At 37.9% G+C, this 25,325-nt stretch overlaps 1 protein-coding gene and 1 long non-coding RNA gene across 5 annotated transcripts in view; both read right to left on the minus strand.

Moving 5' to 3' along the window:
• Positions 1-25,325, minus strand: part of CYP20A1 (cytochrome P450 family 20 subfamily A member 1) — a 74,496-nt gene that overhangs the window by 36,448 nt on the left and 12,723 nt on the right. For all 4 annotated transcript variants that reach the window (XM_081813876.1, XM_081813875.1, XM_081813878.1 and 1 more), the window contains one exon: positions 2,904-3,071. In XM_081813876.1, the coding sequence (XP_081670002.1) occupies positions 2,904-3,071 (168 nt within the window). The remainder of the gene's footprint in view (positions 1-2,903; positions 3,072-25,325) is intronic.
• On the minus strand, positions 14,265-25,323 carry LOC145720488 (uncharacterized). The gene is made up of 2 exons (XR_014143420.1): positions 18,787-25,323; positions 14,265-18,574 (listed from the first exon to the last, which is right to left on the minus strand). It is a non-coding gene; the product is annotated as an uncharacterized LOC145720488 (long non-coding RNA).

Consider the following 25,325-nt stretch of genomic DNA (forward strand, 5'->3'; position numbering starts at 1 on the left):
TCATTCTCGCTCTCTCAAATGAATAAATAAATCTTTAAAAAAATAAAAAAAATAAAGACAAAATAAAAAAAAATAAAGAGCTCTTTCTGATTAGTAAAAAACACATCAATAGAAATATGGCAAAGAACATACGAAAGTATCCCACATAACACAAACTGAAACACAAATGTTCGATAAAAATATTAAATGATGTTTAACCTTGTAAACAATAAAAAATAAAATTATAATCATGAAATACAATTTTTGACTTATTATATAGGCAAATATTTAAAGGACCAATAACTCTAAATGTCAGGGAACGAGCACACTAATGTTGGTGGGAAAATAATTGGGACAAGTTTTCAGAGCGCATTCCAGAAACAGAGTATACAACTATATGTGAGGAGTACGTTTTTCAGTTTGACACTTGTGAAATCAGTATACGTCCTACAAGAGATGGCATCTCAACTGTTGTCAACCAAGCAGCAGTCATGATGCAGTTGTCATTGCCTCTGCATGCATAAATTGGTTATTATTCCTGGTGGCATGATAGGACAACAGCAACACTGTGGTGCTTCAGACATTAAAACATCATTTGAAGAAGGAATTTAAGTCATGTTTATGGTCTGGAAACTTCCCTTTGACAACTTCTAGTATTGTTAAGAGAATACCAGATTCCAAAAATACATAATTTGAATCTACTCAAACCCAAATTGAGAGACACTGCACAAAATAACCGGCCTGTGTTTTCTGAAAAATGTCAAGGTCAAAAAACAAAGAAAAACTGAGGAACTATTCCACATTAAAGAGGTCTGACCACTGAAAGTGAAGAAATCTGAATATGGGCTGTGGATAACAGTATTGTATGAATGTTCAATTTCCCAAGTTTGAAAACTGTGTTGTCACTATATAAGATAATACCCTTGTTGGGGTGCCTGGGTGGATCAACTGTTAAGCGTCTGCCTTCGGCTCAGGTCATGATCCCAGGGTCCTGGGATCGAGCCCCGCATCGGGCTCCCTGCTCTGAGGGAGGCCTGCTTCTCCCTCTCCCACTCCCCCTGCTTGTGTTCCCTCTCTCGCTGTGTCTCTCTCTGTCAAATAAATAAATAAAATCTTAAAAAAAAAAAAAAGAATACCCTTGTTTTTAGGAAATACAGACTGAAGTATTTAGGTGGAAAAAAGGCAAAATGTCTACTTCTCTCTCAAATGGTTCAGGTAAGGGTGGGAGCAATGAAAAGACAGACAGATAAAGAGGTAGATAATTAATGACAAAAGCAAAGGGGGCAAAATGTAAACAACTGATGAACTTGGGTAAAAGATATATGGGAGTTCCTTATACTAGTTGCAACTTTTCTCTAAGTTTGAAATTATTTCCATTTTGCAGTTCTAAGGAAAGAATGAAAAATGAAGAGAAAGAAAATACCAGCATAAAAACATATAGAATAGGTCATCCTGGAAATAATACTGGATGTCTTTTTTAAAAAATGCTATCTTGGGATGCCTGAGTGGCTCAGTCAGTTAAGCGTCTGCCTTCGGCTCAGGTCATGATCCCAGGGGCCTGGGATCGAGTCCCACATTGGGCTCCCTGCTCAGTGGGGAACCTGCTTCTCCCTCTGCCTGCCGCTCCCCCTGCTTTGTGCTCTCTCTCTCTGACAAATAAATATAAAATCTTTTAAAAAAATGCTATCTTGTCAACATGCACAAAAAATCAGACAACAATAACTGAGTCAAAAGTTGATTCTTTATTAAAATATGAAGACATTTTAGGAATTCCTTAACCAATTTATTTTGCCTGGGTACATAGACTAGTTTAGTCTAGGAAGTGAATGCCACTCAGGCGTCCCAAGATAGCATTTTTTTTAAAAAAAGACATCCAGTATTATTTCCAGGATGACCTATTCTGTATGTTTTTATGCTGGTATTTTCTTTCTCTTCATTTTAGAGTGATTTTTCCACCTTTATTTTTACACTCCTGAATATGTTGATAAGAAACATGTATTTTGGGGGTGCCTGGGTGGCTCAGTTGTTAAGCGTCTGCCTTTGGCTCAGGTCATGATTCCAGGTCCTGGGATCGAGCCCCACATCGGGCTCCCTGCTCCGCGGGAAGCCTGCTTCTCCCTCTCCCACTCCCCCTGCTTGTGTTCCCTCTCTCACTGTCTCTCTCTGTCAAATAAATAAATAATATCTTAAAAAAAAAAAAGAAACATATTTTGTAATCATCAGACATATGTAAATAAACCATTTTAATGGGGAAAAGTATATTAAACAATAACAGAGTGTTAAGCCACAGTTTCTAGTGATTTTTGTTCTAAACACATTATCTTGATTATTTAACCAAAATGTTTTTGTAGATTTGTATAAAGTAAGGAATAATTTCTCAGAGACCCAAAATGCAGCAAAATGACCCAAGTATTATTTGAACCAAATAAATTAATATTGGGATTAAGTAAATTAATACTGAAACTGATAAAAATAGAGAATAAAATAAATTCCATATGTGAATCTAGAAAAAAAAGTAAATCAATTTTAGACTGAATTAGGCTTTCTTCAAATCATATTCATTTCATTAACATTTTAATGTTCCACTGGCTTTAACTTCTTTCTATATGGGACATAGCCTAGTTCTATTAAAGTTTTTCTCTTTATTCTAGAATTTAGTATTATTTTATAACATACTTGGTAAGTATTAAGGGGAAATTTCTTTAGGAAATTTAGATGCTTTTTAAATTTCAAAAATTGCTTAAAAAAAGTAATTCTTACATTTTTTAGAAATACAATTATCTTTGCTTGCACTGCTATTTTAGCCCAGAACAAGGAAATTCTACACTACAAGATCCTAAATCTTCTTCTTGAAAGGTAAAGTCTACATTATTAAACTATCCAATTTGATGAAAGAATCATTTTAAACTTGTCCCAAGACTTACCGTGCCATGATTCTTCTGGAAGTGAATGACTTCCTGGTCATCTTCAAATGTACTACCCATTACCATCTGTGTAACAGACTTCATAGCAAAACCAAGCATATGCTGGCTGAGGGGTACATGCTGGGACTCTGGGTAGGAGAGCCATTTATCTAATAATTCTTCTGAAAGCTGAAAGAGAACAGAAAATCACAACGATTTATTATTTCTTCTTGCTAAATCTTGGAAAAATTCAGCAAGCAGATTAATTTCACAGTTCAACTCTAATCAAAGTAAACAATCAGGTGTTTACTTAATTTGTCTGGCTAACACTGGCTTCGCGTATAGTTATACCCTCAATGGTTCTGGTTCAGATTCTATCAAAGGGTTGATTTGCAAAACAAAACAACTACCACAATAATAAAAACAAAAAAGATAAATTAAAAGTTCAAGAGCTGGAAAAACCTTAAACCTAAAAGAAATTAAGAGACTAAAATCTAGTCTCTAATTAAAAATAAAAAAAGTTTGGGGCGCCTGGGTGGCTCAGTTGGTTAAGCGACTGCCTTCAGCTCAGGTCATGATCCTGGAGTCCCTGGATCGAGTCCCGCATCAGGCTCCCTGCTCGGCGGGGAGTCTGCTTCTCCCTCTGACCCTCCTCCCTCTCATGCTCTCTGTCTCTCATTCTCTCTCTCTCAAATAAATAAATAAAATCTTTAAAAAATAAATAAATAAATAAAAAATAAAAAAGTTCTAAAATTTAAATATATATAATAAATAATAATAAATAAAAAATAAAAATTCATCACAGTGCCTGTGATACGGTAATCAATAAACATGAGTATGTAAAATCTTACACATGCTTCAATGACAGAAACCTCTCAGTCTCTGTCATTCCTTCATTCAACAAATATTTATTAAATTCCTTATGGAATAAAAACAATGGGTAGTAAAGAGATCAAAAGCTTTGGAGTCAGAAAACCCTTGGTTTTCCTTCTAGCTCTGTCACTCAGAAGCAATGTGACTTTGAGCAATTTGCCTGACTCTTCCAAGGTTCAGGTGTCTCAACAGGTAAAAGCAGATGACATCTACCTTGTGTGGCTGGGGTGATAGGGATAATTATACCCATATCATATATGGAGGAAAGGTTTTGTGAGGTAATATACTTAAATTTAAGTTCCCTTCCCATATCAAATCCATGGAAATTTTGTCACAGTATAAAGGATTAAAATTAAGTGTTATAATTCAGAAAATAAATGTTCAAAATGAAAAGAATCTCACTACATAGGTTTATACCAATTTAAAGTGACGTATCTGGAATACTTTTTTTTTGAGAAAGAGAAGTTTTAATAATTCCATAGTATCAAGATTAATGAGTTGAACCAGTTAATATACTTTTTTATTTTATTTTAAAAATTTTATTTATTCATTTGACAGAGAAAGAGAGAGCACAAGCAGGGGGAGCTACAGGCAGAAGCAGGCTCGCTGCTGAGCTGGGAGCCTGATGTGGGGCTTGATCCCAGGACTCTGGGATCATGACCTGAGCCAAAGGCAGACGCTTAACTGACTGAGTCACCCAAGCGCCACCGAACCAGTTAATATACCTTAAGGAAACTCTTTGAGATGGGTGAAGTATGAAGAAAACAGGAAGATAATGATTAAAACAGAACATAATTACATAATTTAAAATTACTTTCATGTTATGAACAAAATAATCCCAGATACTTTAAAAACTTAGAATTCTATAGTTATTACTGAAGTTCACATAACTTTATACTAAAAGGTGAAAAAAGATTTTGGAAACAAACCATTAAAGTGAGGCTATTTCTTGGCAAAATTAGAAGAGCTAATTTAAGTTTGAATATAGATAACCATGTAAGTTCCAAATGTGGAAGGTAAATATTGGCAGTAAACAAGCTTTCTTGTAAGAAAAAATAAAACATATTAATAGATATAAAATAAACCCGTAAGATTTCCTTTGTCACATATCAAAGTTCTTTTGCTTCAGAAAACATTATTTTCCTTAATAAACATGGGATTTTATCTCAAAACTCTAGGAAAAGTATGTAACTTGCAACCATCTCAGATTCCAGCATAGAACTGGGAAACCCAACTGAGTGTTAAGTGTTCACCCACTAAGATACTAAAGTGCCAGACCTTACCTTCTTCATCACTCAGTCTATTCCTGAATATCTAATCCTTTTTAAGTAAGTTGTCAGGCCAAACACCATGTGACAAAGCTACACACTCATAATTTATGATCTTAGTGTTGAGCCATTTTTTTAAATTTATTCCAAGTATCACATGTCAATGCCAAGCCTTTACCTTGATCCTTACATTTAAAGGAGAATTTACTTTGGTATAAAGTGTGCATTCCATTGATTTATTTGTTCACTTAATTTTCAAAATGCTTCCATTGTTGTCTCACACTTAAGTACATGTCTTTTTTCCACTGATTTGAAATGCCACTCATCATACACGGATTCCCATTAAGAACTTGGGATTTTTTCTGGACATTATCTATTTTGTTGACTACACATGCCACTATCACAACTCTGAAAATTTATTGTTATGTTTATGCATCCTATTACTTTCTTTCTTTTTTGTTTCTTCCAAATTTCTATTTAAATTCTAGTTAATTACCATATGGTGTAATATTGGTTTCAGGAATAGAATTTAGTGATTCATCACTTACATTAACACCCAGTGCTTATCATAACAAGTTCCCTTCTTAATACCTGTCACCTATTTAGCCCATCCTCCATCCACCTCCCTCCATCAACCCTCAGTTTGTTCTTTATTGCTAAGAGTCTCTTGGGGTGCCTGGGTTGCTCCGTTGGTTAAGTATCTGACTCTTGAATTCGGCTCAGGTCATAACGTCAGGGTCGTGAGATCAATCCAAGTCAGGCTCCACGCTCAGTGGGGAGTCTGCTTCTCTCCCTCTCCTTCTCCTGCTGCCCCCGCCCCCAGCTCATGCTCTCTCTTTAAAAAAATGTCTCTTATGCTTTGCCTCCCTCCTCCTCCTCTTTTTCCACCCTTCCCACATGTTCATCTGTTTTGTTTCCTAAATTCCACATGAGTGAAATCATATGGTATTTGTCTTTCTCTGACTTATTTCACTTAGAATAATACACTCTAGCTCCACCCATGTCAATACAAATGGCAAGATTTCATTTTTTAATGGCTTTGTAATATTCCAGTGTGTGTGTGTGTGTGTGTGTGTGTGTGTGTGTGTATACACCACTTCTTTTTTATCCATTCATCAGTCAATGGGCATTTCGGCTCTTTCCATAATTTGGCTATCATTGATATTGCTGCTATAAGCATCGGGATGCATGTACCCCTTCAAATCTTTGTTTTTGTATCCTTTGGGTAAATATCTAGAAGTGTAATTGCTGGATCGTAGGGTACTTCTATTTTTAACTTTTTGAGGAACCTCCATATTGTTTTCCAGAATGGTTGCACCAGTTTGCATTCCCACCAACAATGTAAGAGGGGTCCCCTTTCTCCACATCCTCACCAACATCTGTTTTTTACTGTGTTGTTAATTTTAGCCATTCTGACAGGTGTGAGGTGGTATCTCATTGTGGTTTTGATTTGTATTTCCTGATGATGAGTGATGTTTAGCATTTTTTCATGTGTCTGTTAGCCATCTGGATGTCTTCTTTGGAAGAATGTCTATTTATGTCTTCTGCCCATTTCTTAACTGGATTACTTGTTTTTTGGGTGTTGAGTTTGATGAGTTCGTTATCGATTTTGGATATTAACCTATAATCAGATATGTCATTTGCAAATATCTTCTCCCATTCTATAGGCAGCCTTTTAGTTTTGATGACTGTTTCCTTCGCTGGGCAGAAGCTTTTTATCCTGATGAAGTCCCAATAGTTGATTTCTGCTTTTATTTCCCTTGCCTCCAATGGCGTGTTTTATAGGAAGTTGGTACAGCCAAAGTTAAAGAGGTTGCTGCCTGTGTTCTCCTCTAGGATTTTTTTTTTTAAGATTTTATTTATTTGACAGAGAGAGAGACAGCAAGAGAGGGAACACAAGCAGGGGGTGTGGGAGAGGGAGAAGCAGGCTTTCCACTGAGCAGAGACCTGATGCGGGGCTCGATCCCAGGACCCTGGGATCATGACCTGAGCCGAAGGCAGACGCTTAACGACTGAGCCACCCAGGCACCCCTCCTCTAGGATTTTGATGGATTCCTGTCTCACAATTAGGTCTCTTATCCATTTTTAATTTATTTTTGTGTATGGTGTAGGAAAGTGGTCCAGTTTCATTCTTCTGCATGTCGCTGTCCAGTTTTTCTAACACTATTTATTAAAGAGACATTCTTTCTCCCATTGGATATTTTTTCCTGCTTTGTCAAAGATTAGTTTAGGGGCCCCTGGGTGGCTCAGTCATTAGGCGCCTGCCTTTGGCTCAGGTCATGATCCCAGTGTCCTGGGATTGAGCCCCGCATCAGGTTCCCTGCTCAGCGGGAAGCCTGCTTCTCCCTCTCCCACTCCCCCTGCTTGTGTTCCCTCTCTCACTGTGTCTCTGTCAAATAAATAAATGCAATCTTTAAAAAAAAAAAATAGTTGACCATATAGTTGTGAGTCCATTTCTGGGTTTTCTATTCTGTCCCATTGATCTATGTATCTGTTTTTCTGCCAGTATCATACTCTCTTGTTGATTACAGCTTTGTAATATAGCTTGAAGTCTGGAATCCTGATGCTTCCCACTTTGCTTTTCTTTTTCAGGACTGCTTTGGCTATTCGGGGTCTTTTGTGCTTCCAAACAAACTTTATGATTATTTGTTCTAGCTCTGTGAAAAATGTTGGTGGTATTTTGATAGGGATTGCATTGAATGTGTAGATTGCTTTGGGTAGTATAGACATTTTAGCAATGTTTGTTCTTCCAATCCATGAGCACGGAATTTTTTCCCATTTCTTTCTGAGCGCTTCCATTTCTTTCATAAATATTCTATACTTTTCAGAGTACAGATCTTTTACCTCTTTGGTTATTCCTAGGTATCTTATTGTTTTTGGTGCAATTGTAAATGGAATTGATTCCTTGATTTCTTTTTCTGCTGCTTCATTATTGGTGTATAGAAATGCAACAGATTTCAGTACATTGATTTTATATCTTGTGACTCTGCTGAATTCATGTATTAGTTCTAGCAATTTTTTGGTGGAGTCTTTCAGGTTTTCTCCATACAGTATCATGTCATCTGCAAACAGTGAAAATTTGACTTCTTCCTTACTGATCTGAATGCCTTTTATTTCTTTTTGTTGTCTGACTACTGAGGCTAAGACTTCCAGTACTAAGGTGAATAGTAATGGTGAGAGTGGAAATCCCTGTATAGTTCCTGACCATAAAGGAAAAGCTCTCAGTTTTTCCCCATTGAGGATATTTGATGTGGGTCTTTCATATATGGCTTTTATGATGTTGAGGTATGTTCCATACTTGTTGAGGGTTTTTATCAAGAATAGACGCTGTAGGGCATGTGGGTGGCTCAGATGGTTGGGCGACTGCTTTCGGCTCAGGTCATGATCCTGGAGTCCCGGGATCGAGTCCCACACTGGGCTCCCTGCTCAGTGGGGAGTCTGCTTCTCCCTTTGACCCTCCCCCCGCCATGTGCTCTCTCTCTTTCTCTCAAATGAGTAAATAAATAAATCTTAAAAAAAAAAAAAGAATAGATGCTCTATTTGTCAAGTTTTTCTGCATCTACTGAGGAGATCATGTGGTTCTTACCCTTTCTTTCATTAATGTGGTGTATCACGTTGATTGATTCGCAAATACTGAACAACCCTAGCAGCCCAGGAATAAACCTCACTTGGTCGTGATGAATAATTCTTCTAATGTACTACTGGATTTTATTTGTTAGTATCTTGTTGAGAATTTTTGCATCCATGTTCATCAGGGATATTGGCCAGCAATTATCCTTTTTACTGGGGTCTTTGTCCAGTTTTGGAATCAAAATAATGCTGGCCTCAGAATGAGTTTGGAAGTTTTCCATTTCTATTTTTTGAAAAAGTTTGAGAATAGGGTTTTTTTTTTTTTTTAAGATTTTATTTGACAGAGAGAGACACAGCGAGAGAGGGAACACAAGCAGGGGGAGTGGGAGAGGGAGAAGCAGGCTTCCCGCCGAGCAGGGAGCCTGATGTGGGACTCGATCCCAGGACCCCAGGACCATGACCTGAAATGAAGGCAGATGCTTAACAACTGAGCCACCCAGGCACCTGAGAAGAATAGGTTTTAACTCTTCTTTAAATGTCTGGTAGAATTCCCCTGGGAAGTCATCTGGCCCTGGACTTTTGTTTGTTGGGAGATTTTTGATTACTGATTCCATTTCTCTGCTGGTTATGGGTCTGTTCAAATTTTCTATTTCTGTTTCAGTTTTGGTAGTTCCAAAATGCCCAGTTTTTTGGCCTATAATTTTCCATAATATTCTCCTTTGATTATTTGTATTTCTATGGTGTTGGTTGTATCTCTTTCATTCATGATTTTTTATTTGGGTCCTCTCTCTCTCTCTCTTTTTTTAGTAAGTCTGGCTAGGGGGTTATCAATTTTATTAACTCTTTCAAAAAACCAACACTTAGTTTTGTTGATCTGTTCTACTGGTTTTTTGATTTCTATATCATTGAATTTTGCTCTAATCTTTATTATTTCCCTTCTTCTGCTGGCTTTAGGCTTTATTTGCTGTTCCTTTTCTAGCTCCTTACGGTGTAAGGTTAGGCTATATATTTAAGACTTTTCTTGCTTCTTGAGTTAGCTCTGTATTGCAATATACTTCCCTCTTTGGACTGCCTTTGCAGTATCCCAAAGGTTTCAGACTGTCCTGTTTTCATTTTCATTTGCTTCCATGTATTTTTGTATTTCTTCTTTAATTTCTAATTAACCAATTCATTCTCCAGTAGGATGTTCTTTAATCTCCATGTATTTGTGGTCTTTCCAAATTTTTTCTTGTGGTTGACTTCAAGTTTCATAGCATTGTGGTCTGAAAATATGCATGGTATGATCTCAATCTTTTTGTACTTCTTAAGGGCTGATCTGTGATCCAGTATGTGCTCTATATTGGAGAATGTTCCATGTGCACTCGAAAAGAATGTGTATTCCACTTTAGGATGAAATGTTATGAATATATGTTAAGTCCATGTGGTCCAGTGTACCATTCAAAGCCATTTTTCCTTGTTGATTTTCTACTTAGATGATCTGTCCATTGCTGTAAGTGGGGTGTTAAAGTCCCCTACTATTATTGTATTATTATCCAGATTTTATTTATTTATTTGACAGAGAGAGAGAGAGAAAACACAAGTAAGAGGAGTGGCAGGCAGAGGGAGAGGGAGAAGCAGGCTCCTCGCTGAGCAAGGAGCCCGATGTGGGATCATGACCTGAGCTGAAGGCAGACGCTTAACTGACTGAGCCATCCAGGTGCCCCTATCAATGAGTTTCTTTGTTTGTAACTGATTTATATATTTGGGTGCTCCCAAGTTGGGGACATAAATATTTACAATTGTTAGATCTTCCTGATGGATAGACCCCTTAATTACTATATAATACCCTTCTCCATCTCTTGTTACAGTCTTGGTTTAAAATCTACTTTGTCTGATATAAATATGGCGACTCTGGTTTTCTTTCAGCATCCATTAGCATGATAAATGGTTCTCTATCTCCTCACTTGCAATCTGCAGATGTCTTTAGGTCTAAAATGAGTCTCTTATAGGCAGCATATAGATGGGTCTTTTTTTAAAATCCATTCTGATACCCTATGTCTTTTGATTGGAGCATTAGTCCTTTTACAGAGTGATTACTGAAAGATATGAATTTAGCACCATCGTGTTACCTGTAAGGTTGGTGTTTGTGGTGATGTTCTCTGTTCATTTCTAGTCTTTGTTGCTTTTGGTCTTTTTTCCCCCAGAGTCCCCTTTAATATTTCTTGCAGGACTGGTGTAGTGGTTACGAACTCCTTTAGTAATTTTTCTCTGGGAAACTCTCTCTCCTTCTCTTCTGAATGATAGCCTTGCTGGAGAAAGTAGTCTTGGCTGCACATTTTCCCCATTCAGCATGTTGAATATATCATGCCACTTTCATCTGGCCTGCCAAGTTTCTGTGGAGAGATCTGCTGTGAACTTGATCTGTCTTCCCTTAGAGGTTAAGGACTTTTTTTTTCCCTTGCTGCTTTCAGGATTCTTTCCTTTGTCTGTGTATTTTATGAATTTGACTATGGTATGTCTTGGCGATGGCTGGCTTTTGTTGAATTTAATGGGAGTTCTCTGTGCTTCTTGGATTTCAACGTCTGTTTCCTTCCTCAGATTAGGGAAGCTTTCAGCTATAATTTCCCCAAATAAACCTTCTGCTGCTTCTTCTTTCTCCTGGGACTCCTATTATATGAATGTTATTACACTTCAAGGAGTTGCTGAGTTCCCTAAGTCTACATTCTTGATACAATACCTTTCTTTCCCTCTTTTTTTCAGCTTTGTTACTTTCCATAATTTTATCTTCCATATCACTGATTTGTTCATCTGCTTCATCCATGCTTGTTATCACTACATTCAGTTTTGCATCTTGGTTACAGCATTTTTTATTTCGGCCTGACTAGTTTTTAGTTCTTTTATCTCTGCAGTAAGGAGTCTCTAGTGTATTCTTAGCACTGCTAAGCCCACCAGGCGTGCCCCTGGTAATGATGGCACAGACCTCTGAATGTCAGACTCTGCGCTTCACTGTCTATAAAACTTGCAGTGTTCAGCCCCTTTCTCTTTCCCAGTCAATGGTTTTGAGGAAAGAGTTTTTCTTGTGCAGTTCCCTGCATGTGCTTTCACTTTCTCTCTGTCCTTTCTCTCTTGTTCCTCTCTCCATGATCAGGGCTCCCTCTGCTTTGCAGTACCTGCAGCTCTTCCCTCCCTCAAACCAACTCTCCACAGCTCCTACCTTATATGATATGGTGGTTTTTTCTACCTCCAGTTGTGCAGTTTTGCTGTCTCAGTCCTCAGATCAATTTCTTGGGTGTTCAAAATGATTTTGTATTTATCTAACTATGTTTGAGGGACAAGGCAAGCCTAGGGTCCCTTTACTCCTCTGCCATCTTAACTCCTCCTACTATTCTCTTTCAAAATGTTCCAGAAGAGAGACTGACTTCCAGAATGGTGGAATGAGGGCCTCAGTAATATTGCTCTCCCTCTAAAATAATGCACACAGGGGAACCTGGGTGGCTCAATTGGTTAGGCAACTGCCTTCGGCTCAGGTCATGATCCTGGAGTCCCGGGATCAAGTCCACATCAGGCTTCCTGCTCCGCAGGGAGTCTGCTTCTCCCTCTGACCCTCCCCTCTCTCATGCTCTCTCTCTCAAATAAATAAAAATCTTTAAAAAAATAAAATAAATAAAATAAAATAATGCAAACACATGCAAACCAACCAAACATGTTGTAACATGTTGGCAGTTAACCAAAACCCAGTGCCCACTGAGAAGTGTCTATTCAACAGCAATTGAACCTTGGTAAAACAGTGGAGTCTGTGATGTTTTAACTCAAGGTTATTTCCAGCTCTCTTCTCTCCCCAGCTCAGTAGTAGCATGGTGGCCAAAAGCCAACAGCATTGCAGAAACCTGACATCTTTTGAGTGTTATTAAAAGCTTCATCACCACTGGTCACCAAAACGGTCACTGAAAATGGAGTAGAGAATCCCAAGACTCTCTCCTTCTCCAAAAGCAAGTAATGAGCTGGCTAAAGTTGTCAGAATCAGCTTCCAACAAACTCTATAATGCAGTAAAAAACTTACAACAGCCAGGGGAAAGCTTGAAGAAGAAAGAAGCTGCTACTTTGTGGCAAGTAAGCACTGTGGCATTTTAAACAACCTGCCTACCATCCCCAAACCCCAGGTAGGCAGCAGCTGTGAGAATAGCAGTCCATATTCCTGGTGCAGAGTGCCAGGAAGAAATAAAGACATTATTCTCCAAGAATTGTAGTTATGAGTCTCAACCTGCTTGGCAGCTCCCATCACGGACTGGTGCAAAGGCCTCCCTTTGTTTTGCACAACCCAACATTCCCAGACTGTTCCCAGGACATGTCTTGGGTGGCTTCTGCCAAAAACGTTGAAAGGCACAGATATTGGCCACAGCAGCTGGGGCAAGAAACAACACTTAGAACAAGCAATAAACAGGCCAAGAAGCCTGGAAAGGAAGAAATTAGGCAAAGAGATAAATGTGGGAATCTTTTTAAAGTTTCTCCATATACCAGGGAATTAAGAAAGCCACACACATACCAAAGAGCAGGATACATGCTCAGAGAAGGCCTGAGAAGAATAAACTTTCACATATGACAGGTCTTTTGGCTCCAAAGAAGTAGGAAGTAAAAGCTAAGGTGGATTTATAAAAGGCCCAGACAAGTGTTAAAGGAAGGCCCAAAGGCAAAGCCAATCTACAAATAGTAGAAGAGTATTTTTTTCTTTTTACTTTTCTTTTGTCAAGTGTTTAAGGTAAATCTGTCAAAACACCAGCTGACCATTAATCTAACAAAACATGCTTCAGTGGCCACACATGAGAATACAGACCTTACAAAAACAGTTCAGGAAAGACATTAAATAAGCAAGCATCAATATCCCACAACAAATAGCAAGAACAAACTCTGAGAACGATAAAGAATCTAATTTCAAGAGCTGCCATCCACAGCTGTGCCCCCTCCAACAGTCTGAATCTCAGTCCTCAGGTCATGGGATCTTTCTTGGGCCCTCTCAGCCCTAGAACTGATGACTGCTCCTTATACCTGCTATTCCTAAATTCTTTAGAGTTCTCTTTACTTCTGACTAGTCAATCTCTCACTCTCCAATCCCGTTATACTTAATAATTCTTTATATATATATATATATATATTTTTTTTTAATTTTATTTATTTGTCAGAGAGAGAGCACAAGCAGGGGGAGTGGTAGGCAGAGGGAGAAGCAGGCAGAGAGAGAAGCAGACTCCCTGCTGAGCAGGGATCCCGATGTGGGACTTGATCCCAGGACCCCAGGATCATGACCTGAGCCGAAGGCATATGCTTAACCAATTGAGCCACCCAGGCGTCCCAATAATTCTTTATATTAAACTTTCCCTATTTAAGTAATTATGTGCTTTCTCTCTCCTGATTGGACCCATAATGATAAAGACCTTTAGAAACACTAACCAAGTTTTTCTTGGGGAAGGTACTCCAGAGCCTAAAGACATTAAAAATATAACAGAATGTTTGGCAATAAAACAAGAAAAGGTATTAGAATTGGAAAAGAAATAAAAACTGTCCATTAATCTTAGACACTAGGATAAACCATTAGAGTTAGGAAGGAAATCTAGCAAGGTTAATGACTACCAGGTCAATATGTAAAAATCAATTGTATATATCTGCAAAAAACAAAAAATGAAATTTAAAAACATTACCATTTATGATAGCATCAAAACCCCACCAAATATCTAGAAGTAAATTTAATTAAAAATGTACAAGACCTTTACACTGAAAAGAAAAAAAAAAATTATTATTAAGAAAAACTAAAGACCAAAATAAGTGGAAGGGACACTTAAAAGTTTCCATTATACATGAAGATAACTTTACATAAATCAAGTGACATACACAATCACCTGGTTTATGATAAAGGTAACATTACAGCACAATAGAAGAAGGATGATTCTCAGAACAAGTCTCAAACAAAACTTAAATATCTTCATAACATTAGAATAAATAAAGATACCTTACATAGGACACAAATGCAGTAACCATAAAGGCAAAACAATAATAAGTTGAACTACACTAAAATTAGTATCTGCTCATCAAAACATAAGTTTAAGAGCATATAAAGCCAAGCCACAGAGGAAGATAATTAATATAGCCAATGAAGTTCTCTAATTTGGAAATTTTAAAAACCTCTTAAAAATAAAAATAGAGAAAACCCCAAAGAAAAATAGGCAAAAGACGTGAAATAATGCTACATCAAAGTGAATATCCAACAAATGAAAAGAATGTTCATTTTTATTAGCCATCAGGAAAATACAAATTAAAATCACAGTGAGAAACCTCTATACATCTACCAATACCAAAGAACAGTGAAGATGCAGAAAAAGTGGAACTCTTACACACTGCTGTTAGACTGTAAATGGTAAAACCACTCTGAAAAACTATCGGGAGGCATCTTTTTTTGTTTTTTAAGATTTATTTATTTATTTTAGAGAGTGAGCAAGCACACATGTGCATGGGGGTTGGGGGGACAGAGGGAGAGGGAGAGAGAGAATCCCAAGCAGACTTCCTGCTGAACACACAGCCTAATGTGGGGCTCAATCCCACAACCCATGATATCACAACCCCAGCTGAAACCAAGAGTCAGACGCTCAACTAACTGAGCCACTCAGGCACCCCAGAAGCATCTTCTAATGTATGAATTCATTTAATTCTTAATACTACGAGACAAGTAACCATTATTTTTTTTTAAAGATTTTATTTATTTATTCATGAGAGACAGAGAGAGAGAGAGAGGCAGAGGGAGAAGCAGGCTCCCAAGGAGCAGGGAGCCCAACGTGGGGCTCGATTCCAGGACCCTGGGATCATGACCTGAGCCGAAGGCAGACGCTTAACCATCTGAGCCACCCAGGCGCCTGACAAGTAATCATTATTAGACTCATTTTACAAATGAGGAAATGCGTCAGGAAAAAAGTAAGATGCCCAAGGCTACACAACAAAAATCACAGAATTCCTATTCTAACCCAGGCTGTCTGATGAAGAGCCCGTGCTATCAACCACTATACCTCTATGTAAGTAAAAAAGGTAAGAAAGTATATCCATAGAGTAACCAACTACGTTCTTGTTAGGTAAGAGGGAAACTAAAACCACAAGATTGGTGAAATTCAAAAACAGAAGGTGTGGGGCACCTGGGTGGCTCAGTGGGTTAAGTGGCGGGACTCCTGATTTTGGCTCAGGTCATGATCTCAGGGTGGTGAGAGTGAGCCCAGCATCGGGCTCTGCACTCAGTGGGGAGTCTGCTTAAGATTCTGTCTCTCCTTGTCCCTCCCCCAAGGTGCACTCTCTCTCAAATAAATAAATCTTTAAAAAAAAAGGGTGGCTCAGTAAGCGTCTGACTTTAGCTCAGTCATGATCTTGGGGTCCTGGAACTGAGCCCCGAGTTGGGCTCCATGCTCAGTGGGGAGTCTGCTTGTCCCTCTCCCTCTACCCTTTCCCCTGCTCATGCTCTTTCTCTCTCAAATAAATAAATAATTTTTTTTTTTTTAGATTTTATTTTTATTTTTTGACAGAGAGAGAGAGATGGTGAGGGGGAACCCAAGCAGGGGGAGTGGGAGAACAAGGCTTCCTCCTGAGCAGGGAGCCCGATGTGGGACTCAATCCCAGGACTCTGGGATCATGACCTGAGCCGACGCTTAACAACTGAGCCACCCAGGTGCCCTAAATAAATAAAATCTTAAAAAAAAAAAAAAAGAAGGTTTTTCTGAGATTAAGGGTCAGGATGTGGGCCAAGAGTAGATTTAGTAGTAAGACAAATACAAAGTGGTAAAAAGTTTGCTGTCAGAAACTCAGAGTTGAGACTGGTTCCAACATTTAACAAAAGGAACGCTTTTATGTAGTATCACTAATTATTTAGTTAAAGACCCAGTACTTGATAACCACTAGACATTAACCTTTTTTTTTTTTAAAGATTTTATTTATTTATTTGACAGCGAGAGAGGGAACACAAGCAGGGGGAGGGGGAGAGGGAGAAGCAGGCTTCCCGCCGAGCAGGGAGCCCGATGCGGGGCTCGATCCCAGGACCCTGGGATCATGACCTGAGCCGAAGGCAGACGCTTAACGATTGAGCCACCCAGGCGCCCCTAGACATTAACCTTCTTGAGGGCAGCTCTTTATACTGGTAATCTTAGCACCTAGCAGTATCCGGCAAACCTTAGGTGCTCAATAAATATTTAGTGAATATAACCAACTCTCTTTTTCAAAATGACTGTCCTGTCTCTACTACAAAGAATAAGTTATGTTTCTGACAGAGAGTAAGAACTCTCTCAAAAGTTATTAGATACTGGGGCACTTGGGTGGCTCAGTCTGTTAAGCCTCTGCCCTCAGCTCGGGTCATGATCCCAGGGTCCTGGGATCGAGTCCCGCATTGGGCTCCCTGCTCAGCAGGGAGTCTGCTTCTCCCTCTTCCCCTCACCCCACTCGTTTTCTCAATCTCTCTCTCTCAAATGAATAAATTAAAAAATCTTTAAAAAAAAGTTATTAGATACTTCTTTAAACATTCAATTCTGTCTTACTAGTAATGTATGTCATGACCATATATGTAAAGTCATTGAACATCAGATCTTTCACTTTATAAAACAAAGAACGGTTTTTGATTTTTCAAAAAGAAAAAAAAAAAATCTGATGAAAAATACTGAATAATGCAGTAACACCAGCAGGAAACACAATTCTCCCCAAATCAATTACTGCATATTAGCAGCTTCCAGAAGAATCAAAGAAACCAAACATATAGTCCTAAAAAGCCCATGAATAAAAGGCTTTGTTCTTAGAGAAAATTCAATAAACTGAGTTTTGGTTTTAATTATTCAATGGATTACTAAGCATTGTTCCTAATGAAAATTCAAATATTCAGACTATAACTGACAGGTGAGTAGTTCATAGTTTTTTTGAATTGTACAGTAATACAGGTCAATGGAAAAGAAAATCAAGTAATATAAATGAAAATATAGAAATTAATTTAAATCACCCTAAATTCAACCCAGATGAAGATAACTTACAACATTTTTGTATATAGCTTTTCATTAGTTTTTCTATACGTACATACATCCATATATATGTGTGTATATAGATCTATTTTGGAAAATGTAATGATACTATACAAACTGTTTTGTATGCTGGTTTTTTCACTTGCCATTATGTTATGGGTTGAAATTTATCCCCAAAAACGATCTTACAATCTTAAGTCCCAGTACATGTGAATGTGACCTTTTTGGGCAATGGGGTCTTTACAGATGATCAAGTTAAAATGAATCCATTAGGGTGGGCCTTAGTCCAATATGACTGTGTCCTTATAAAAAGGGGATGGACACACACACACAAACACACACACAGAGACCTCCTTCCAAACATGAAGGCAGAGAATGGAGTGATACATCTACAAGCCAAGGAACACCAAAGATTGCCAGCAAACCACGAGAAACCAAGGAAGTTGGCATGGAACAGATTTTGCTTCACAGCCCTCAGAAGGAACCAGCCCTGCTGACCCCTTGATCTTGGATTTCTAGCTTCCAGAACTGTGAGACAATAAATTTCTCTTGTTTAAGCCACCAAGTTTGAGATACTTAGTTATGCCAGCCCCAGCAAACTAGTACATCTTAAAATCATCCCCCTATATTAATAATTAATAAATAAATGTCTCTGCCATCTTTTTAATGTCTTTATTCCAATCCATTTTATGGATTCACTATCATTTAAATAATCCTCTACTATTGGACATTTAAGTATTTTCTAATTTCTGCTAATAAACAATGCTTCAGTAGTCATCTTTGTACATACATGTATTTCCAACTGGCTTCCCTTAGATATGAAATTGCTGAGTTAAATAGTAGTCATTTTTTAAGCTTTTGATATATATTGCCATGCTGCCCTGCAGAAAGCACTTATCAATTTAGAGTCTTATCAGCAATATCAAAGTGTCCATTTCCCATACCTCTGATAGCACCAGCTATTGTCATTTTAAAAAACCTGTCAGGGCGCCTGGGTGGCTCAGTCATTAAGCGTCTGCCTTCGGCTCAGGTTATGATCCCAGGATCCTGGGATCGAGTCCCACATCGGGCTCCATGCTCAGTGGGAAGCCTGCTTCTCCCTCTCCCACTCCCCCTGCTTGTGTTCCTGCTCTCGCTGTCTCTGTCAAATAAATAAATAAAATCTTAAAAAAAAAAAAATCTTTAAAAAACCTGTCAGCCTAACATGTAAAAAATATCTCAACATTGCTTTAATTGGATTATTCTGTTAATTATTGGTAGGGTTTAGACAAGCTTCAAATATTTAAAGGCCATTTACATGTTTTCTTCTGCATGTTCACTTCTTCAGTCATTTTTCTTTTGGAGCTTATATTTCTTAATAGTGTATAAAAGCTTTTATACACAGCTGGTTTTTAAATGAAATCCAGGGTGTATCTTTCCTCAGTTTTGAGTGATAGGTAGGCAGTTTTCTGGTGAGCCTTCTTATATGAGACATTACACATTAAAGAAAAAAACAGCTATACATGGTATTTCTGAACATCAAATTTGGGACCCAAATGGTATCCTCAAACCTATTAGGACAATGTGTTACTTATCAGAGATTTGAATTGTGACTATCTCCCCACAGTATCAGACTACTGCTGATTATATAACTAACAGATTAAGTGCTGGTAAAGTCTTTTTTTCTTTTTTCCTTTCTCTTTCAGCCACAAAAATTTTGTTATGAATACTGTCCCTTGTATCACATTACTGTATAGCGATTTGCCCATGGCTTCATCTACTTGTTTGCACAGTCCTCTATAAAACAATGCAAATATTACAAAAGACTTATGCAGGATTTTTCTCTAGGCACATATCTAGTACATCTGCTAGAGGATTATGTGAATCTCTTCTAATTTGTGAATCTTGACCAGTTTATAGTTGGTGAAAATTCTAACTACCTGTTGATGAGCTTCATTTGATAGTTCAGTGTTACATACTGACTTATTACCGCTGGTAATGTCTAATTCTGTGATAAATCCTTTCATTCCTAACAGACTGCTTTTTTTAGACAATCCCTTCCAATTTTTTCATGTGTGGCAGATGTGCATTTACATGTACGACAGAATTACCCAGTGGCTGAATGACAGGAATGTGTCTATGCTAGACTATTCTTTCACCAACTATATTTATATGATACATAAGCTGTAAAGACTATCTATGATATACATATCTTTGATATACAAACTATAAAGACCTGAAAAATGTATACTATCAATCTTATCATGTGTCATGAATAAGGATACAATATAATTTAGACTTTTTCAGAATGTTCATATTAAAATATCAAACCAATTTCAACTAACATAAAATTAATTATATTACAGAAAAATAAGGCTTGAGATAAAAGTGCACCTGGAGGCAGACTTACAATTCAAGAGATAAGATTTTAGAGTTTATATCAGCTGTTCAGAAAGAATACAAACGTTCTTTTTGAAAAAAATCTTTAGGTAATTTTTTTTAAAAGATTTTATTTATTTATTTGACAGAGAGAGACACAGTGAGAGAGGGAACACAAGCAGAGGGAGGGGCAGAGGGAGAAGCAGGCTTCCCGCGGAGCAGGGAGCCGGATGCGGGGCTCGATCCCAGGACCCTGGGATCATGACGTGAGCCACCCAGGTGGCCCTAGGTAATTATTGTGAACTTATTAGAACTTTCGAGAAGCAAATGATTTTCAATTCCCACCTTACACTAGGGTATTATTGTGACCACAAGCTTAAAAAAGATTTTGAAAAAAGAAAGGAAAAAAACTAGCCAAGCAAAACTACATCCCAGGGTAGCAGAACCGAGCTAGAGAAAAAATGTGCCAGACTGGGATGGTATCCTGGTCCTACTCTTTACTAGCTGTATGACCCTGGACTAGTTAATTTAACCACCTGTAAAAAGGGGCAAATAACAATACTTATTCACAAATTGTTGTGAGGCTTAAATGAGTCCATACAAGCTATTAAACCAACAAACTCAATAATTTTCGCTATTAACTATTACTAAGCTGTCAATTAAGAGAATTCTGGACAATAGTCCTAAATCCTAAAATCCAGAAATACTTGTTAAATCAGAATTGTTCCCAGAAGTAACAGGAGAATATGGGGTTTTAGCATAGAGAAGAGAGAAGTTACACTCACAGAGTTAAAGTGGAGGTTTACACACAGCCTTGGAGCAGAGATGGCCAGGACAGGAAGGAGCGAGAAGTCAGAGGACGAGGTTTGAGAGGATTAGAGAAGAATCAGAACACAGAACTCAGATCTGAACAAAAAACCAAAAAAAGGCAAAAAGTTTATTATGTCAATATGAAGGGTACAACTTATTTTGGGGTGGTAACTCTGGTAATAGCACTATTCTCTCAAAGAAAACTCTCGGTAGGAAGGAGGAAGGTGCTCTGAGAGCAGCACTATTCAATCATGTTCTTCCTGATTCAACATTTAGCTGATATTTCTGACTAATGCCTAAGCTAAGTAACTGGCTTGTACTATGGGGTTGACAATATAAACCTGAAACACATTTCTTACATTTGGACCCAATCTATGAACCAAAACTTAAAAATATGATGGCAAGAAATGTGAAAATTGGGAAATAATTTTCTATCTTGATTTGCCTTTAATTGGGCAGGAGGAGAAAAATCTGGAATACAGAGCAACAACACAAAAGAGTGAAAGCTTGGGAAATAGAGCCTATGATAAAAGATTAAAAAGTTAGAATTACTTAGTTTGATGCAGAGAAGAAAGAATAATTAAGGCTCTTAACAATAAATATTACTAAAAAGAAAAAGGTATTTCTATCAATGAAAGCAAAAGAGAAATGGGCAAAACTCCTTGGAGATATACAATTAAATACAAAAAGATGTTGTTTACTGACAAATGTTATGTGTTTAAACAGAACAGAAAAGAAGATTCTGACTGGTGAATGCTTAGAGAAAGGCAATGTAACTGTTTCCAGGGAGGATAATGAGGGATGACAGAAGAGCCATGACAACCCAAGCAGGCAGCCTGACAGGCTTAGAGACCATGATGTGAACAGAGCCAATACAGAACCTTGAGACACCAAACAGGAATGAGAACAACGAGAGGGTGGGGATTTGGTATATAAGTCTCTTGAGGGCCCTGAAGAAATAGGAACTGGAAGGAGAGAGACTAATCAATATCCAGCCATGGTTAAAGGCCTTGTTTGGTCTGTTTTTAGGAGGAAAACTGTCCAGAGAGGAGCCAATGTATTAATTAATGCTTCCAGTAAACTCAGCAAGCCAGTCTCAAGTCTTGAATAGGAAGTGTGATTTTCAATTAAAACTTTGATAAGGAAAAAATGGCATTAAGCATTTATCAAATGTTATTTTTAAAAAGTGGCTAAGAGTCAATAATACATTCTCTTAACAACTATCAGGTATTCTATAACTCAAAAAAGTTACACTGCTAGGCCATTTAAAAAGCATGTCCTCATTGGTATGATGTCTGGAACTTGCTTTAAAATAATCCAGAGAGAAGATAAGGGAGGTAAGCACGGGCAGAGATAAAGTAAGATTGAGTCTAATTTGATAACTATTAAAATTTGGTGATAAGGACATGGATGGTCGTTATACTATTCTACAGTTATTCCTTTAAATTTTCCATGATTTTAAAAGTGATTTACTTTATGTAATGCAAGAATAAGTGGGGTGTGTTTGTGCTCTTGGGAGTGAATGTGGATTTAAACTCTACAGAACAGAAAAGACTTCTATATAACCCTCCAAAATGAGACAGATATAGGCCCATCAACTATAAAACCCCAATCTTCGGGTCATGAGTTCAAGCCCATGTTGGGCATAGAGCTTACTAAAACAAACAAACAAAAACAACTCACATAAAAGAGGGAATGCATTATGAAAGTTGGAAACATTAAAAAGGAAGTGTTTCAGAAAAGCAGGAAAAACATAAGCAAGGAGAAATGTTAAGAGAACAGAAGAATTGGGGAGGAGGATGAACAACAAATGGTAGGAAAATCTACTTCTCAAGCAAAAAAAAAAGAAAAAAAAAGGAGAGGTATTTCTTGAGTAGCTATTGTGTCCTAAGACCTGTTGTTAGGTATTTTACATCATTGTCTCACATAATCCCCACAGCAAATTTGTAATGTAGATGTTATTGAGATGAGGAAATGAAAGCTCACAAAGGCTAAGTAACACACAATCATGCAGATACTAAATGGCAGAAGCAAGATTCAAAGCTTCGTGCCCAAGCGTAATCTTCATACTATAAAATAATGCTATTTCCAATGAACTTCATTAAACATACAACAAAATAAGTAACTTCGCGTGAGGCACATACATTAGGAAAAAGTAGATGGAAAACACAATCGAAGAAGGGAGAGAGAGAAAAAAATCCATTTAATTTTGTCATATAAGTATGTTCAGGTTGTTACTGTAGGTTAGAGAAGGTGCACAGAGAAGGGTACGTAACTAAACTTGGGACTAGAGGAGGAGTTAGCCAGGCAAGATGAGAAAAATGTTTCTTGGAAGAAAAGAGCTAGACTTATATTTACTGAGGGTCTATTCTACACCAAGAGCCAAGTATACAGACATAATTAAAATAGACCCTCCCTTTATGGAGCATACAATTTAGGGCACAGACATTCAAAGAATTACACAAAATGTAATTAACAAGTGAAAAGTGTTGTGATGGGTAAGTACAGACTATTATGACAGCAACTAAAAGGGGACCTACCTAGGGACAGTGGAATGATCAGAGACAGCTTCCCTGGGGAAGTGACATTCAAACTAAGAGCTGAAAGATGAACATGCATTTACTAGGTGTGTGGGTGGTTAGAACTGGCAATCCAAGTAATGGGAACAGCATATACAGAGGTCTTGAGATGGGAAAGAACAAGGTATAGAAAAGAAAACCAGTGTGGCTACAGTAGAAGCAAACGAGAATGGGAAATGAGACTGGAAAAACAGGCAAGCTAAATCACAAATGTTCTTTAAAACTGCATTGAATAGGGGCGCCTGGGTGGCTCAGATGGTGGAGCATTTAACTCTTGATCTCAGGGTTGTAAGTTCAAGCCCCATGCTGGGTGTAGAGATTACTTAAAAATAAAATCTAAAAAAAAAAAAAAAGGTGCAGAGTCTGTAACTCTCCATATAGTATGATGCTGACTAAAATTCTACATGTACATAAAAGACTAAAAATGATAGGAAGGATTTTAAAATGTTAAACATGGGGGCGCCTGGGTGGCTCAGTTGTTAAGTGTCTGCCTTCGGCTCAGGTCATGATCCCAGGGTCCTGGGATCCAGCCCTGCATCCGGCTCCCTGCTCAGCATGGAGTCTGCTTCTCTCTCTGTCGCTCCCCCTGCTTGTGTTCCCTCTCTTGCTGTGTCTCTCTCTGTCAAATAAATAAATCTTAAAAAAATAAAATAAAATAAAATGTTAAACATGGTTATCACTGAGTAATAGCATTAAAAATGTTTATTTTTTCCTTAAGACTTCCCTAATTTTTCCATAGTTTATAAATGACTATCAGAAAAAAAGTAAGCATAATTTTAGTTATTTTTGGAAAAGTTTTAATGACATGATAAAATGTTTCTGATATATTTTTTAAAAGATTTATTTATTTTTAGAGAAAGAAAGAGAGAGCACGAGCAGGGGAAGGGGCAGAGGGAGAGGGAGGGGGAGAATCCTCAAGCAGACTCCCCATTGAGTGTGGAGCCCAATGCAGGGCTCAATACCAGGACCCTGAGATCATGACCTGAGCAGAAATCAAGAGTCGGCTGCTTAACCAAATGAGCCACCCGGGTGCCCCTATGATATGTTTTAAAGTGAAAAAGCATATAAAATTGTACATACAGTATGATTTCATCCATATATACATCTACAGTGAAATTATGGATGATTTCTTTAAAGTTAGATTTTCCGTGTTTTCTACAGCAACCATGTATTAATTTTATAAATTCCATTATTTTTAAAGGGCACAAATGGATTAGTTTTGGACAGAAGAAAGGATTCTTTAAGATTTAAAATGAGAAGTAAGAACAAAAGATTGAGAGGGATAGAGTTTGTTGGTGGGGAAGTTTACAGGTAAGGGACTCTATGGTCTCAGCAAAGCAGGAGGCAAGGCCACCTATAACAAGGAAAGGGGTTGGTTAGGACTGGCAATACTAAAGTAAGGGTGAAGGTTTGGAACAGTCCTATTGGGACACACAGAACTGTCAGGTAGCACACAGGGCTCAGCCACGGATCTTTAGGGTCAAAAGGAAAATAGTATGGATTAGTATTGTTCTCAATCTTTGTATATAATTTGTGGGACTTCTTAAAAATGTCAGGTCCCTCTCCCAGTATGACTCAGTTTGTCTATGCAAACGCCCAGTAATCCCATCATTCCAACTTACACAGGGAGTATAGGTGTTAAGATTTCTGTTGTTGTTTTGTTTCAGAACTTCAGGAGAATAAAAATCAGCTTGGAAAGACAAGTGAGAGGGGTGCCTGGGTGGCTCAGTCAGTTGAGCATCTGACTCTTGATTTAGGCTCAGGTCATCAAGCCTGGCAGTGGGAATCCATGCTCTGCAAGGAGTCTCCTTGAGATTCTCTCCCTCCACCCCTCCCCCTTGCCATGCATGCTCCCCCCGCTAAAATAAATAAATAAATCTAAAAAAAAAAAAAGACAAGTAAGATAAAAAGTACCAAAGACAAGATACACTAATAGTCAAAGATATACCCTTATCTGTATTATAGAATTCTGGGCCAAACTTA

This window comes from Leptonychotes weddellii, chromosome 3 (genome assembly GCF_054177405.1).
Source record: "Leptonychotes weddellii isolate Sample4059 chromosome 3, ASM5417740v2, whole genome shotgun sequence".
Taxonomy (NCBI): domain Eukaryota; kingdom Metazoa; phylum Chordata; class Mammalia; order Carnivora; family Phocidae; genus Leptonychotes; species Leptonychotes weddellii.